Below are 17,697 nucleotides of genomic sequence, written 5' to 3'. Positions count from 1 at the left end.
CACTGGAGCCGGAGGCTGCCGGGAAGCAGACGCCGCTAGGGATCTCGAAGGCCTGATGGCGGCCGAGTCACGGCGGGGCAGGATGTGCCTGATAGCCTCCGTCTGCTTCTTCACCGTTGAGAACTGCTGAGAGAAATCCTAAACGGTGTCACCAAACAGCCCTCCCTGCGAGATGGGGGCGTCGAGAAAGCGAACCTTCTCGGCGTCCCGCATCTGCGCAAGGTTGAGCCAGAGGTGCCTCTCTTGGACCACCATGGTGGACATCGCCCGACCCAAGGCCCGTGCCGTCACCTTAATCGCCCGTAGAGCGAGATCGGTGGCAGTACGGAGTTCCTGCATAACCGTTGGGTCGGTCTTGCCCTCGTGGAGCTCCTTCAACGCCTTGGCCTGGTGGACCTGCAGGATGGCCATGGGGTGGAGTGAGGAGGCGGCCTGACCCGCAGCCGTGTAAGCCTTCGACACCAGCGATGCCGAAAACTGACACGCCTTGGATGGGAGTCTAGGCCGAGCCCTCCAGGTGCCCGCTGTCTGCGGCACAGGTGCACCGCGACAGCACGCTCCACCTGGGGGATCTCGACATAGCCCCTGGCCGCCCCACCATCGAGGGAAGTAAGGGCGACTGAGCCTTTCTGATTGGAACGAGCCGTGAGGGGCACGTTCCAAGTCTTACTCAGCTCCTCATGCACCTCCGGGAAATACGGGACCGGGGCTGGGCGCGGCTTGGAGCCGCGCTCAGACCCCAGGTACCACGTATCCAACCGCGAGCACTGGAGTAAAGGCGGTGCTGTGCACTGCAGCCCAATGCTCGCGGCGGCCCGGAAGAGCATGGTTGACATCTCAACGTCCGCTTCTTCCTGGGCTCGACCCCCCGGGGGAGGGAGCTCCGAGGAATCGTCGGGGTCGGATGCCAAGAGATTGCCCTCCGATGCTAAGATCGACATCTCATCTTCGTCACGCACTTCCGAGTACGTGGTGGAGGAACAAGATGGGGTAGGACCGTCTTTTAAGGAATGGTCAGACGAGCGAGACGGGGCGTGAACGGTCCGTGAGCCTGTGGCTGGCAGTCTAACGTTCACGGTGATCCCCATATCACCCCCGGTGTTAACCGAAACGGGCGGCAGGGCCGTAGTCACTGCCGTCACGGATCGGGTAACAGAAGAGGTGGTGGCTTTACCCATAAAGAATATAGCCACCCGTGACGCAACGTCTGGATAGGCATCTTCCCGCAGTGCGGGCAAGATGTATCCACGAAGGCTGCCTCAGCGTCCATCCCCTTCCTCAATGAGCGCGTCGCACCCAAGAGAACAGCGGGACATGCCACGCTGGAGAAATTTGCTCTTTTAGGAAAAAGGAAATATTGCTCAGACACTTCTGGAACTGCCGAGAAGCCCAGGGGAAAGTCGCTGCAGGGAGGGACCGTCCGCTGCACCACGTCGTAGATTCCAGCAGAATACCAGTGAAGACTGGAAGACCAGCGAAGATCTGGAAGATCAGCGAAGATCTGGAGATGCTCATCAGATGCGTAGGCTCTGAAGAACAAAAGGTGAATGAATGAGCACGCCGGCTTCCCTCTTATACCTGGACATCCGGGGAGGAGCCCGGCATGCAAATTTCATTCGCCAATTTTCATTGGCCTTTTCTAAATACTCAGAATATGATAGGTTCTCAAGACAAACCCCATTCTGTCGGTTCGACACAACGTTGAGAGACCGACAGAAAGGGAACTTAACATTTCCGGGCCCGGTCCTCTCTCCCCGTATTCTCCTGCTGTTCGTCCTTTTATGCTTCCGCTCTCCTCCGTGAGAGATACGAGGCCGGAATGACGCCCAGCTGACACTCATTATCAATCACGTCCTGGCCTCACTTCCTCCTCCCACGGCTCTCGTCACGCCTCCCTCGTCACAGTTATAAATAAAATATAAAAGTTATATTATTACCTTCTTGCCAGATCAATCAACAGACAGACGGGAAGTTAACTTCTGGCCAGGCGCGTGTCCGATGAAACCATCTATATCAGTGGTTCTCAACAGGGGAGCTGTGGCCCGCAAGGAGGTCTAAGCTGACTTCCAATGGGATAACTAATAGTTTAAAATGAGACAAAATAAGCATTGAAAAACATTTTAAAACAACTAAAAACCAAGATATTTCGTTTTTTTATCCGTTTATATTTACATTTATTTATATTTACCTGTATTCATTTGGCAGACGCTTTTATCCAAAGTAGGAGAGCATATAAACATTTTGTCAACACACTAAACAGTACTGTATATTATATATTGAAAAAACTTTTTTATTTAATATTCTGAAATATTTTATTGGTTAGAAATTTTGAGTTTCTGTTAGCGGTAGGGGTGCCTTTGAATATCGTTGAATACATGGGTGTTAGAGAGACAGTAGTCTTAGTCATAGTCAAGTTTACCTAATGAATAGCAAAACAAAATATTTTTTGTTGGTGGTTGAACATAAATAAAGAATATAGATTATAGATCATTTGAATGCAAATTTTGTACACGTCTTCTGCTTTAGACAGACCATAACATTGATCAAATAACTGTTTAAACTGTTTGTGTTGTTAATACTGATTGTGCCACTGTGTCAAGCACTTACACCTCAACACTGAACACACAAACCTCTCCCATGGTAACAATGAATCGACAAACATCATTCATTCATTAAAAAAACTCTAAACATAACAGATAACTAACAGTAACAACAATATGAAGGCATAAATTAAGCCAGTAAGAACTCAAACACTAATATTTAAAAGAAAAATAAATATAAAACATAGAATTGCATGCTGCAATGCATATTGGGAACTTTCAAACTCCTGCAGTATTGTTTGGTCAGATTACACTGTTTTGCAAGTTGGGCAGACTTCTAAATCCAGTCAACAAAATAATCTTTGTTTTAAACTAATCCTGTTTAGTATATGCAAAACAATAATTGTAATTATTTAACAAAAAATGATATGTTTTAGTTACTTTATTAAATTTGTAGCAGAACATTTTGCAAGTTTGATTTTGTTACAGTGAAGAATGTATAATGTAGAAAACATTAACAGTATGCATGCATTCATATGTTTCTCAAGCTTGTATGATCATCAGTGGCAGAGTAAGGTGGTCAGGGGCTCCTAGGCTGCTCTTTGTGTGAGACCCCCCCCCCACCGTTACGTGGCTTTCAGGTGCCTTTCATGGTTGCAGTTTAGTTCGGAACGGGGCACAGTTTCCATAAAAAATAGCTAATGTGAAATCTGTCTTGCAAACTGGGGTGCGCACCAGGGTACCGAACTCTGTGCATGCGTTTTAGCCTATTAAAATGTATTTTACTTTTTTTTATAGTCTGCAAACGACCTAAATCATTATGTCTTACTGGAAAAATGTATGTATCGCAATACATGGTCCACATGCAAAATGGTATACACACATTGAGACAGCAATTACTTAAGTGTTTCCTCTACATTCCTGTTTGCTTAGCAACGGCAGATGCCAGGAGAGCGCAAGCTCCCACCGCTTTACGTGTGTTCCAGTGTACGTGAAATATGAACAACCCCTTAAAACGCCTCCGTGGATCTTTACTGAGACACAAACCACCGAGCATTACATAAACGGTGTATAAAACAAAGCTATAATTAAAAAACAAACTGTATAACATTTGTGTCATTGTGGAATAACTCCCTGAAATATTACCGATGACATGATGAGCTAGATGCTGCAACAGCTAAGGATCCCGCTGCACGTGTCCAACCGCAGAACCAATGTTAGCCGGTGCGAGCTGCCAGTCCTCCTGCTGCTTGGTCATGTTGTTCTTTTAACCTTTGTATTTTTGTGCTCCACTATTGTACTTTGTTTAGGACATTCTGCCGCTATGCTGGCTAGCAATAGCAGTTATGTAAATGAAAATGATTGACATGATTTCAACAGCAGCTGAATCTATCCAATCACTGGCTTATTATTTTTACTGTATATTTTTATGGGCCAATGAGGATCTTTTTTTTGTTCGTGCTGAAATGCATTTAAAATAAAATGTAAAAATCTGGCCAAAAGGGGCCCCTGCACACGTGGGGCCCATAGGCTGCCTACACAAGCCTGTGCGTTAATCCGTGCCTGATGATCATCGTACATCCCAATGTTAAATTATGTTAAGACATTCACATAAAAAAGTAATATATCAGTAAATAATTAATGATGATTGCAAGCAAATGCACCACAATGAATGCTGAAAATGAACAAGGCAACCAATTACAGTGAGTAAGACATTTTATCATATGATTTATACAGGAAGAGAGTAGATAACATTTCCATTCAATAATCAGTGTTTTTAGAAAACCATTCAACCAACACAAAAGCCACTTGTATTTAGAAAAACAATATAGTGGCAGGATCATGACAGAACCACATGTTTCATGTGGAGAGGGGTAATTTGGCCCTTATGGCCTTCCATACACCCTCTCCGGTCTTGTCTCTGTTCCCACCCTCTTGTCTCCTCATTATTGCTCGTTTATTGTTTCATACTTTTCACCTGTTACCCTCTTGATTTTATCCCTTACTTAATGCCCCTGTGTCTTCTGTCTTGTGCCGGATCATTTTGCCTTGTTTGTTCCCTGTCACTCCCCTGGTTTGTATTGCTGTGTGTATGAAGTCTAGTTATTTATTTAGTTTTTATTTATTTGGCCCTTTCATGTATCTTGCCCTTATTGTTATGTTATTTTACCTCCTCGTGGGTTTTTGTTTTGTTTTTACAATTAAAACCTTTATGTTAACCCCTTACCTGCTGTCTGCACCTGGGTCCTCTGTCCTTGCACTCAACCTCGTGACATTTCACTAAAGGACCAGTTTGACAGAGATGTATTTTATCAATTTACAGTGAATGTGTTTGTGAAACACTGAAATTAATGGACTTTAGTGCAATGTTTGGAAATAGATAGCCTTCTCATGCCTCTGGCCTAATCACAGCCATGCTGATGTAGAGCCCTATCACACTCCTATTCAAGCGATATTGCATTAATATATATGATGAATATTACTGTATGGTTACTGTAGTAAACCCATAGTTAATTTGTAGTTACTATGGTTTTATTACAAGAAATATTGTAATGAATAAATATACATTAAAAACATTTAATCCCACTAATTAATTTGCTCTTAATTAATTTTGCTCTTTACTGAATATAAACTTTCTCCTCTCTAGGGATCTGCTGGTAATCAGGGTACACAAGGGACACCAGGCAAAGACGGTCAAATGGTATAAATACGTTTCTCTTAACTACTGCAGCTAATTCCAGCTCTCCCTGTTATCCCTGTTTTTATCCCTGTGACATGAAAATTCTTTTGAACTGAGGTCTCTTTAAAGGGATAGTTCACCCAAAAATATAATTCTGTCATCAGACTCAGATTGTTCCAGAGCTGTATAAATGTCTTTGTTCTGCTAAACACAAAGGAATATATTTGGAATAATGTCAGATACCAAACAGATCTCATTCCCCATTGACTCCCATGGTATTTATTTTCCCTACATGGCAGTAAATCGGGGATGAGATCTGTTTAGTCACTGACATTCTTCCAAACATCTTTCTCTGTGTTTAGCAGAACATAGAAATTTATACAAGTTTGGAGAAACCTGAGGGTGAGTAAATGATGACAGAATTTTCATTTTTAGGTGAACTATCCCTTTAACACTAGGATAATTTGGTCATGCTTATCTACTCTCCAGTAAAACATTACGATCTACTATAATACAGTATGTTTAAACAGTGTCTTTTGATTTGACATTAGAAGCCACAGCTATTTTAAAAATTAGTTTGTCCACATTCACCATCATATTTATAATCATCTGTATAGCAGGAGAAAAGCTGCTAAAGGGACTTTCTACCTGGTTACATGTTTTTGAACAATACCATACTCTGATACAGTATGATTTTGGAATTAGACATGAACTTTGTGCCGAGGGAGATCCCGTTATGGGCAATACAGTACAACAAATACATGCAAGAGTTTAAACAGCAATGAAATCTCATTTGTTTGATATGTTCTAGAGCTGCATTATTGCATTAACAGACACACCATCTATTTTAGGGAGACAAAGGAAGCATAGGGCCTACAGGTCCACCTGGAGATCCAGGACAGCCTGTAAGTACCAGTCAATCATTTCACTTTTGTGAATAGTCTAAATAGTATAAATAGTATTACGGTTTAATGCAGTTTTTGTTTTTTCATCAAGGGAATACCTGGTAGAGATGGGAAAGATGGCATCCCGGGAGGAGTTGGTCAAAAGGTACTGATGCATAGCTTGTCTTACTGTAGGAGATCAATAGCGATTAATAGTTTCTGTAATCCGTGAACATGGAAAAATTATCCGTGTATAGAGAGCTGTAAAGAGCACCATCATTCCCTCTTCCATGTTGATTTACACTGTCTGCTTCCAGGTGTAACCCAACAGATGGTTTTTATTACATCATTTCCATTTCAGTGGTTGCCTAAAAGATAAATCCTGGATTATTTGCTTAGTTCAGCATCTTTTAAACATCAAAGACTTAAAGCATGCATCTACATTTCCTTTTCTCAAAGCCAAAGAAAATGCGAAACTATAGGTTTATACACTATACACCTTTTGGACTAGGCACAAAAGCATGGAAACTTCTTAAGATTTATTTTATCAGTTACTTCAACCATATCCCTGGCTTTAAGAAACATAATTAATGTTTTGTTCTGACATAAAGAACAGTTGACTCATGGGTCCCAAGTTTGAGTCCAGCCCCATGAATAACATTTTATAATCTAATAAAAAACAATGTTTTGCTGTACTTGAGCTGTTGTAGCTGTGAGACAGCATTGCAACATTGCTTTTGTTCCCAGCAGCTTCAAAAGTTTCTAAAGTGCCTGCAATTCTTTTCCAGCATTTTGTTTTCATAAATCCTTTCACTGCACACTGTACATGCAGTACAACTAAACGAACAAATATACAGTAAAATGCCATTAAATGTTTTATGTCTTATCACATTATGAGGCATTATTCAAGACACACTAAAAAAGAAAGTCCCATCTTCCAGTAAAAAGAGCAAATAGTCATTTGTAAGAGATGAATAATTCTCTGGTGTAGGGGCTCTGCACCTAGCATTGTAAAATACTGCAAGGATGTCAAAACGAAAGAAAGAACATTAACATTAGCACTTTTTAAGCTTCGAAAGCTTCAATGGTGATTATAGACTTATTTTATTTTTGGTTCTTTATTTGGCTGTAAGTGTCATAAACAAAACAGACAATTAGATCAATTATTTTACAAAAACACTAAAACTTCATCATGATGACAGCTCTAACCCCTCATAAACTAACTAAAATATATCTCATGACACAATCAGAGGTATGCTTAATGTTTGGTCTTGTGCATTTGTGTACATATCATCTTATATCCTATGTTTGTAAGGTTTATATAAAGTTTTTAGTTCATTGAGTAAGGTGGGAGAATTATTAAGAGCAATACATCTTGGTTACGGATGTAACCTCGGTTCCCTGATGGAGGGAACGAGAAGTTTTGTCGAACCGACAGAATGGGGTTTGTCTTGAGAACCTATCATCTTCTGAGTATTTAGAAAAGGCCAATGAAAATTGGCAAATGAAATTTGCATGAAGGCTCCTCCCCGGACGTCCGGGTATAAGAGGGAAGCAGGCGTGCTCATTCATTCACCTTTGGTCTGAGGAGCCTTAAGCATCCTCCCCCGACTGCTGGGGTGGGCGGCCAGTGTTGTGGCATGAGGGACACAACGTCTCGTTCCCTCCATCAGGGAACTGAGGTTACATCCGTAACCAAGACGTTCCCTTTCTGTCGGTCTCTCGACGTTGTGTCGAACCGACAGAATGGGGTTCCTATGTAAGACGCCACAGCACTGAGCCGCGTCACAATCTCTAGCGGAGCGACGTTGACTGGCCTGGGCGAGTCAGACGTAGACGCTAACGCGAAATTATGACCATCCAGTGGAGAGGAAGGGGGACCCAGAGCTTTACCAAAAAGTTGGGAAGCCCCTGCCACCGGCCGTCACGGGCGGAGGCCTAGTTCTCTAAATGGCGAGAAGCCGCCCGGCACCGTACGGGCCACTGGGTAAGCATTATTCCCCCCGGGGGGAAAACGCTGCAGAGGCCACTACCTACCGAAGGGAGGAATTAGTGGAGACACCACATGATCTCACCAACAGGGGAGAACTCATGGGAAAATGTGCGGACTGCAGGAGTTAACCGCAAGGTGGGAGTCCACCTAGGGAGGTCATGGGTTGCCGAGGTGGGAACCATTCATGAGGATACATCAGACGGAACAGCCCACGGAGGGGGTTTACCATGTCTGGAGCACTAGGTCCGGTTAGAGCTATCTGGGAGATAACTCAACTGTTCCCTGGCCTAAGGGGGCCGGGCTGCTCTGCCCAGCCTTCCCCCTGGAAGGGTGCTTAGTGATGGATGGAATGCCTGTTCTTTACTCGAGAGAGGCGGAATAGTGAGGCGGGATAGCCTCTGCTCCCCCCAGAGGGGGAAGGGCTTCCGCAGGTGTACGCCCTAACGGTTGCCGGTCCTACCTGTTGCCCTGCAGGACACGGGCTGACACCGGTTCTACGCGGAGGTTGTAGAACCTCGCGAAGGTATTGGGCGTAGCCCAACCCGCAGCTCTGCAGATGTCTGCCAGAGAGGCACCCTGAGCCAGTGCCCACGAGGCGGCGACACCCCGAGTGGAATGTGCCCTAACTCCTAAGGGGCAGGCATGATCCTGCGACTGGTATGCCAAGGATATGGCATCCACGATCCAGTGCGCCAGTCTCTGTTTGGAGACAGCTCTCCCCTTCTGCTGACCTCCAAAACAGACAAAGAGCTGCTCAGAGCTTCTGAAGCTCTGCGTGCGGTCCAAGTAGAGGCGCAGTGCGCGTACTGGACACAACACGGACGGGGTTGGGTCTTCCTCCCCAGAGGGGAGCGCCTGCAACCGTCCCTATCCGACCCAGCGATGGAGTGGCTGGGTTCGGGCCCGATGGTAGCCTTGATCTCCCTGGGGTCTCTCCGTCAGGGCCGCTTCTGCTTCCGCGACGGCTGCTGATGGGGAGGCGGTTTCCTCTTCGACGTCCTTTTCCGGGAGGAAGCCTGGGAAGGGGGCGCTGGAGCCGGAGTCGAAGAGGGCCGGGGCTACTGGGAAGCAGACGCCGCTCGGGATCTCGAAGGCCTGGAGGCGGCTGAGTCACGGCGGGGCAGGATATGCTTGATGGCCTCCGTCTGCTTCTTCACCGTCGAGAACTGTTGAGAGAAATCCTCAACAGTATCACCAAACAGCCCTCCCTGCGAGATGGGGGCGTCAAGAAAGCGAACCTTCTCGGCGTCCCGCATCTGCGCAAGGTTAAAATAGAGGTGCCTCTCCTGGACCACCATGGTGGACATCGCCTGACCCAGGGCCCGTTCCGTCACCTTAGTCGCCCGTAGAGCGAGATCGGTGGCAGTACGGAGTTCCTGCATTACCGCTGAGTCGGTCTTACCCTCGTGAAGCTCCTTCAACGCCTTGGCCTGGTGGACCTGCAGGATGGCTATGGCGTGGGGGGAGGAGGCGGCCTGACCCGCAGCCGTGTAAGCCTTCGACACCAGCGATGACGAAAACTTACACGCCTTGGATGGGAGTCTAGGCCGAGCTCTCCAGGTGGCCGCTGTCTGCGGGCACAGGTGCACCGCGACAGCACGCTCCACCTGGGGAATCTCGACATAGCCCCGGGCCGCCCCATCATCGAGGGAATTAAGGACGACTGAGCTTTTCTGATTGGAACGGGCTGTGAAGGGCGCATTCCAAGTCTTACTCAGCTCCTCATGCACTTCCGGGAAGAACAGGACCGGAGCTGGGCGCAGCATGGAGCCGCGCTCAGACCCCAGGTACCACGTATCCAGCCGCGAGCGCCGGGGTAAAGGCGGTGAAGCCGGAAAAGCATGGTTGACATCTCAACGTCCACTTCTTCCTGGGCTCGACCCCCCGGGGGAGGGAGCTCTGAGGAATCGTCGGGGTCGGATGCCAAAAGGTCGCCCTCCGATGCTGTGATCGACATCTCATCTTCGTCACGAACTACCGAGTAAGTGGCGGAGGAACAAGAAGGGGTAGGACCGTCTTTTGAGGAACGGTCAGACGAGCGAGACGGGGCGTGAACAGTCCGTGAGCCTGCGGCTGCCGGGTTAACGTTCACAGTGATCCCCATATCACCCCCGGTGCTAACCGAAGCGGGCGGCAGGGCCGTAGTCACTGCCGTCACGGATCGGGTAGCAGACGGGGTGGTGGCTTTATCCATAAAGAATACAGCCAGCCGTGACCGCAACGCCTGGATCGCCATCCGCCCGCAGTGCGGGCAGGACGTATCCACGAAGGCTGCCTCAGCGTGCCGGAGACCCAAACACCTGAGGCAGACATCGTGTCCGTCCCCTTCCTCAATGAGTGCGTCGCACCCAAGAGAACAGCGGGACATGCCACGCTGGAGAAATTTGCTCTTTTAGAAAAAAATGGCTCAGACACTTCCGGAACTGCCGAGACGCCCAGGAGAGAGTCGCTGCAGGAAGGGACCGTCCGCTGCACCATGTCGTAGATTCCAGCAGGATCTGAAGATCGCTCATCAGATGCTTAGGCTCTGAAGAACAAAAGGTGAATGAATGAGCACGCCGGCTTCCCTCTTATACCCGGACATCCGGGGAGGAGCCCGGCATGCAAATTTCATTCGCCAATTTTCATTGGCCTTTTCTAAATACTCAGAAGATGATAGGTTCTCAAGACAAACCCCATAATGTAAATACAATGTATTTGTTGTGTAAATACAATGTAATTGCACATACTGTAAAAAGAGTTTGCAACCTGTATATTTTATGGCACCACATGCACAAACTGTATAATCGTCTATTTAAAACTGTACCTTGTATTGTATGTGACATAAAGAATTTGTAATGAGGAAAAGAATTTAGAAAAATTGCATTCTCAGACTTGTGGCAGTCTATGAGAACAATTAAAGAGTCTTGTCGTAAATTGACCAACTATCTTTTACCATTCAGGGGGATCCGGGACTACCTGGAATTCCTGGACTTGATGGAAGAGAGGGACTTTATGTGAGTATACAGTATTTTTATCACAGTATATCTGCTATAATCATTGACATGAAAGTAGGGAAGCTCATAAGAAAACATTTTTTTTTGCATCTAACTTTTTAGTTTGGCTGACTAATTTGACATGAATAAATATTGGTGGGTAATTCCGTTTACTTGGGCTAGGCAGATGATGTTTTCTATGAAGCTTAAAGTGATACTTCACCCAAAAATGAAAATTCAGTCATCATTTACTCACCTTTGAGTTGTTCCAAATGAGTATAAATGTATTTGTTCTGATGAACACAGTGAAATATATTTGGAAGAATGCTTATAACCAGACAGATCTCAACACCCATTGACTCCCGTAGTAGGAAAAATTACTTTATCATTTTTTGGTTCTGTTGAACACAACAGAAGACATTTTGAAGAATGTAGTACAGCAAACAGTTCTTGGGAACTTTTGACTACCATTGTTTTTTTCCTACTATGGGAGTCAATGGGGGTTGAGATCTGTTTGGTTATAAGCAGTATTCCAAATATCTTTCCCTGTGTTCATCAAAACAAAGAAATGTATACAGATTTCGAACAACTCAAAGGTGAGTAAATGATGACAGAATTTTCATTTTTGGGTGAAGTATCACTTTAAGGAGAATTAGGTGATTCAGCAATGTGACTCGTGCTGAAAATTGTTCTCTGTGACGAGGGAGGCGTGACGAGAGCCGTGGGAGGAGAAAGCGAGGCTGGTGATGCGATTGATAATGAGCGTCAGCTGGGCGCCACCGGCCTCGTATCTCCCACAGAGGAGATCGGAAGAATAAAAGGCCGAGCGGCAAGAGCATACGGCGAGAGAGGACCGGGCCCGGACATTTAAGTTGTGTTTATGTTCGTGTGGCCGGCAGTCGTCCGTCAGGGGCTGCCGGCCTTTTTACTGCTGGATTTATTGTTTATTTATTTTATTTTATTTTGAAGTCTTTTGATTGTTCGCCGGTTCCCGCCTCCTTCCTTCCCATTTTATTGAGCTTTATTACATTCTCATCTCTTGAAAAAAGATTCAAATGGGAGAAAATGCAATGAAAAGAGCATTATCCAGAACCATCTAGCTGATCTCAGGATAAACAGCAAACAATCTAATGTTATACAGTGTAGGCCTATTCTAATTTCTAATTACATGAATAGCAAAGCAAATCATGGGACACTTGTGGATACATACAGTATAGCTTCGTATTGCTCCATGTATTGAAGTTTTATCATTTGCACTTAATGTTATGTAATGTTGATTTATTTAATTTTAAGGTTTGCATCATTGTTTTCTCCCTGGTGTTACCAATCCTGTTAGTCACTGTTTTAGAGCCAAAACTAAAAATACATACAGTATCATGACAATGACACCGAAAAGCCATTTTATTTATTATTTTATAGTGTGTGATTGATTTTATACTACAGTTCAAGACCCAATGGACTTGAAAGAAAACCCTCTGATGTGCGGAAAACATTTAATGCCATGGATTTAGTTGTCCCTCAAAAGATCCATCCGAGTCTCTGTTACACATTAGTCATGTTAGAACTGGCAACAGTGACTCTGTCATTATAGTAACTATTGTAATATTACAAATCATCAACAAAGCAAGTTTGCCTACAACACTGCACCACAATTTAGCATTTTATACATTCCCAGTGCTTTGGATCATTGAGTGACCACGCTTTGTTTAATATTTCAAAAACTTTGAAGTCTGAAGATTATTTTGTCGTTATGTTGTTTTTTTTAACACATGGTTGGGTAAATTATAGATAAAACCAGATGCACCATTGTGTCTAAATTAACCTATGGGTTGTGTCAACCCAAAACCATAGGTTAAAACAACCCATTCATTTTAGTGTGCAAAAAAATATGTGAAAATGTGTTAGGTGTTGGATGAATGGACATATATCTACATGAATTTGTAAAAAAAGTAAGACGAATTTAGTTTTCATTTCTTGTAACATTCTTTTTTCCAAGGCCATTTTCAGTGACGTGAGAATTTATGTCCTGACAGCAATGGAAGATCTTACATTTTGCAACAACTTTCCATGTTCTTTTACTAGTCCCTCAGAGCAAACCCAGACCAAACATCTGCTTCCGCTTATCATGGAAAATGCACAAAAAAGCTATTTCAAGGTGGCTTTTGCTAACATTGTAAAGTCTTTTACAATGTCTTTGTTTATTTTTCTCTTCATTCACAAACCACCGCCTGACCGTTACTTCCATGCTCAACCTCTCAAGAGGCTATTTAAATAATGACTACCATTAGTCTGTAAACAACACATCATAAACATATATGTTTTCCTCGGCTCGACAAGTGCCTGCCAATATCAATTACCAACATCAACATTTGTGGCAGTAACCTCTAAACATTATACTTGGCAAGTGCCGATTGAATTGTTTTTGCATTGATACTGTTTAGAGGGCAGCGCCAAACTCCTGGCACATGATATCGGGGCAGCTGTTTCTCCCTTTCTCACAGACCTACAGCATTGATTATAAACAGAGAGAGTAGGGGGGGATGGAGAGCATGATCGCACCAACGCTGGTTTTAAAGGAATAGTTATCCCAAAAATCTGTCATGTTCACTCTCATGTATTAACATATTGGCTGTTTATTTGTACTTATAAAGCATATATTCTGCATGGTCATATTCTCCATCCCTAATCCTACCCAATACCTAAACCTAACAACTACCTATTAACTATTAATAAGCACCAGATTAGGAGTTTATTGAGGCAAAAGTCGAAGTTAATGGTTTGTTAACAGCGAGAATTGGACCTTTAAATAAAATGTAACCAACATTGTTTTTTTCTACGTGGTTGAGTTATTAAAATGATTGATGGGCTCACAAAGTACATGTTTGTCACAGTACTCTGCTTTGTATTCTTTTTAAGACACAATGTTTGAGGATGTGAAAATAAGCTAAATTTGTTCATTTGCGATCATCTGAAGTTTCCGCTGACCACACTGTAAGTGAATTGATGGTGGACTGATCCAATAAAAGAGCTGTGGATAGGCTATAAAATATAACAGTGTTGCAGTGAAAGAAATGTTTTTCTGCAGATCATATGGCCTAGACATACAGTATAAAGAGAAAGGATTCAAAAAGGAATTGTGCATGACCATAGCAAAACTTTAAAATGATAAAACGACAAATCTTGGCATGTAAGCAGTGTTCTGCTATTAGCCTTAACCTAAATTGTTGTTTCATAGAAGCTTCCAGAACAGCCATCAATCTGTGCAATGGTCTGTGTTTTGGATTTTGAGATACACTTTGATATACTGTTTTCATTTTTATTGCTTCTAAGAGAGAGACCCTGCCAGTAAAATGTAATACATACTGTGTAGGGGTAATAAACCAGCCTGAACATTTGCCCACAGCCTAAAGTCCATTCCTACATGTTGCGAAATAATGTGAGTCAGTCTGTCTATCAGAGTGTATACATGCTTGTGTCTGTCAGTGTGGGATTTCCCAGAAAGAGGTTGCTCACCCGTGCTAATTGGGGGTTTATCATGGATTGCTATGGTGGGGTTATGTTTGAATACAATACTAACGTGTTTTGGGTTGTTTCTATGGGTATTGTACAGATAAGGCTGTTTCATAATACACAGCAAAAGAAAACAAACTGTACACAATAACGAGGGAAAAGATTCCATTTTCTTTAACAAATGGTTCTTAGCACCTTAATTATAATAACAGGAAAGATTTAAGCGTTCTGTAAATTGTGTAGGTTTGCAGATCCGTGGTTATATCCGGTGGAGCTGGTCCCTACTGTATATTACTGTGCTATCTGAATATACAACACTCTGTTAAAACTATTAAACCTTTTGGCTGACAAAGCCTGAAGATGCCAAAAGGGAAACATTTGATTAATCCAGACATCCCGTGCATGTTAGCTTCATCAGAGGCCAAGGAAAATCCCTTACGTAACACAATGCTCTCAGTTTACTGTAGAAATCATTCAGTGCATATAACAAGGATCACTTTTGAGGAATAATTCACTATTTCTCAAATTATGTGCAAAACTCTTGCATGAGTGTTATAAGTCTCCTTAATATTGGCCTACATTTTCTAACATGTTTGTTGTTAAAGAGAGGTTTTGGCAAGTTTTGACTGGAGCAATTAAAACAATGCATTAATTTAATGCATTAAAAAATGACTGTTGTTCTTTTTTTAGGGCATGCCAGGCATACCTGGAAATGATGGTCCACAGGGAATTAAGGTGATGTTTTCCATTTCTCATGTAGATGCTTTTCTTTTGTTATTTGGACACATTTTTAGCATTCAATTTCCATTTCAGAGCAAACAACACACAACTTGGAGTTTTTGTTGTCTAAAAATACTTTTTTTCAGTGCAACAGAAAAAAAAACGCTGCTTAACAATTATAATTTCGAAATAAAATAACTAATAACAATAAATTCGTACTGTTTGTTATGTGCCCCCTTTGCTTTAATAATAACATACATTTAAGATGGGATGAACTTCGCAAGTTTGTGCAAGCCATTTTTATCCATGTTATCCCAACATGACTAGAGATAGTATTGTGTTCTGGAGCAGAAGTGATGAAATCTGACCTTTTGGGCAAAGTAGTTTAACATGCTCAATATCACAAATTTGCTTATTCGATTATAGACTGAAAATTGTGCAGAATCAAATATTTAGTCTTCATTTTGATTCCAGATAAATTAGACTATAAAAACCAGATGTGGTCTCAGACTTTTGGATTATACTGTATTTTCAAAAAGAAAAGGCTGTGGTTTAAAGTGTTACTTTACACACACTTTAAATAAAAACACTAATGTACATCTCTTTTGTATAAAAGGGTGAAGCTGGCATGACGGGGCATAAAGGAGCCAAAGGTGTAGCTGGAGATCCTGTGAGTGAATCTGTAGTTATATTTAGAAGTGTAATATTTAGAAATATTTAGAAATTGCATATGCATTTGTAATAGTTTCCTCTTCAGACACAAACTTTATGGGAGGAGAGTATTTAAAGGAATCGCGCAACGCGATTTACTAAGGTTTGGGCTCGTCATTGTATTGGTATTTGCGGCTTTATTTACGTTAAAAAAAGGCATGTCTTAAAGATCTACTGAATCGCCTAAGAATGCGCAGCACTATTTGATGTGTTGATAATTTCAAGTGAAAAATGCAGACAGCGCTAGACATATTGAGTGGCCCCAACCCCCTTTTAAAACAACCAATAGCGTTTCGTTTTCAGCACAGTCAACCTGGAAAAGCTGCATTTAGCAGTATGATAACCATAGTGGTATATGGAAAGATTGGGAAGATCTGTGAGCAGTGATGTGTAATTTAAAGCTTGTGATTTACATTGGTGTGTGACACTGTCCCAATGGACAACATGTTTACACTGTCTGAATCATACCCTCTTACATGTCCTATCTAGTGCGCTATGCGTCATTCATCATGTGGGACATAATAAATGTGCAAGCAAGTGGCTGACATGATGCGCTGCTTCAGTGGCTTTCATAGTGAAGGGGGTGGGAGTCTTCGGATTCAAAAGCGCTTTTGATTGGACAAGAACTTTGACAAGAGGATGAAGTGTAGCGTGATGTCCTGGAATGCGCACGCACGCATCCTTGTTTACGCCCAGTTCACACAGCCAGCTCAGCTACTTCCGGCAACATGAGCGACAGTCACTGATCTATATAAATGACTTGAACACTAAACCAACAGCAGGAGGTGAAGCCACCGGAAGTGTTCATGCCGCCATGTTGGTATGCCCAACTGACAGAGGGCATCATTGATCTAAAATAACCCGTTTTGTAGTGTACCATGCGCATGCTTCCTTTTCAGTTTACATACATGTTTAAATTAATTGTTACTTGTGATGTTTTTTCCAATGTTTATGTTTATTCCAGCAGAATAGCGATGTATAGAAATCGTTAAGGTGAGTGTATTGCATACAGTTCTGTTGTAATGGCAGGTATAAATGTTTAGAATTAAACTTCATGACTTAAGAACATACACAGTCTATGTTTATCTGTATTTAGAATGAGCTCATTTGTCATATGTTGAGGTGTCTCGTCCGTCTGATCTGTTCTGTATGCTACTGTAATGAAGATGAATGTAACTCTCATGCCTAAGACCTTTGCATTGTAAGAACGTACTGGAAGACTTGTTAGTAAAACGGGGACTGGTAAGCTACTGTTTCATTGTTAACATGTGATTCAACAGATGTTTGGACATACCAACATGGTGGCACGGTGGCTTCAGTGTAATGACGTCATAATCCAGTTACTTATATAGATCAGTGGTGACAGTGCCCGTGGGCGACAGGAAGTGAGCGTGTATAGAGTGAATTGCTCAACTTTATGCAAATGATGAGCAACTTTCGGTAGCGACTAGGAGTAAAGCAGTGGAGTTTACGTCATCTGTCTCACTACTGCAGTGTTCGTTTATAAATGTTTCTAGAAGAACCAAAGCTAGGAACACCTTCTAACGACCTCATAGTGGGAGACTGGCGACACATAGCGAAACAGTTGCAGGCGGTGTGAACACAGTTGCAGTTTAAGGAGCATATCTGTTTATAGAGGGTATGCATTGACGTCACTTTCCCACGTGAACATGCCGGGACACGC

The 17,697-nt window shown here is 43.1% G+C and overlaps 1 protein-coding gene across 1 annotated transcript in view; it reads left to right on the top strand.

The window, feature by feature from the left end:
* Window positions 1-17,697, top strand: part of col21a1 (collagen, type XXI, alpha 1) — a 109,479-nt gene that overhangs the window by 43,558 nt on the left and 48,224 nt on the right. The window contains exons 14-19 of the mRNA XM_057341810.1: window positions 5,188-5,241; window positions 6,072-6,125; window positions 6,217-6,270; window positions 11,040-11,093; window positions 15,273-15,317; window positions 15,919-15,972. Coding sequence (XP_057197793.1) covers window positions 5,188-5,241; window positions 6,072-6,125; window positions 6,217-6,270; window positions 11,040-11,093; window positions 15,273-15,317; window positions 15,919-15,972 — 315 coding nt within the window. The remainder of the gene's footprint in view (window positions 1-5,187; window positions 5,242-6,071; window positions 6,126-6,216; window positions 6,271-11,039; window positions 11,094-15,272; window positions 15,318-15,918; window positions 15,973-17,697) is intronic.

The sequence above is a fragment of the Triplophysa rosa genome, linkage group LG9 (assembly GCF_024868665.1).
Source record: "Triplophysa rosa linkage group LG9, Trosa_1v2, whole genome shotgun sequence".
Classification (NCBI taxonomy): Eukaryota; Metazoa; Chordata; class Actinopteri; order Cypriniformes; family Nemacheilidae; genus Triplophysa; species Triplophysa rosa.
This window is presented reverse-complemented; position numbering and strand designations above follow the sequence as displayed.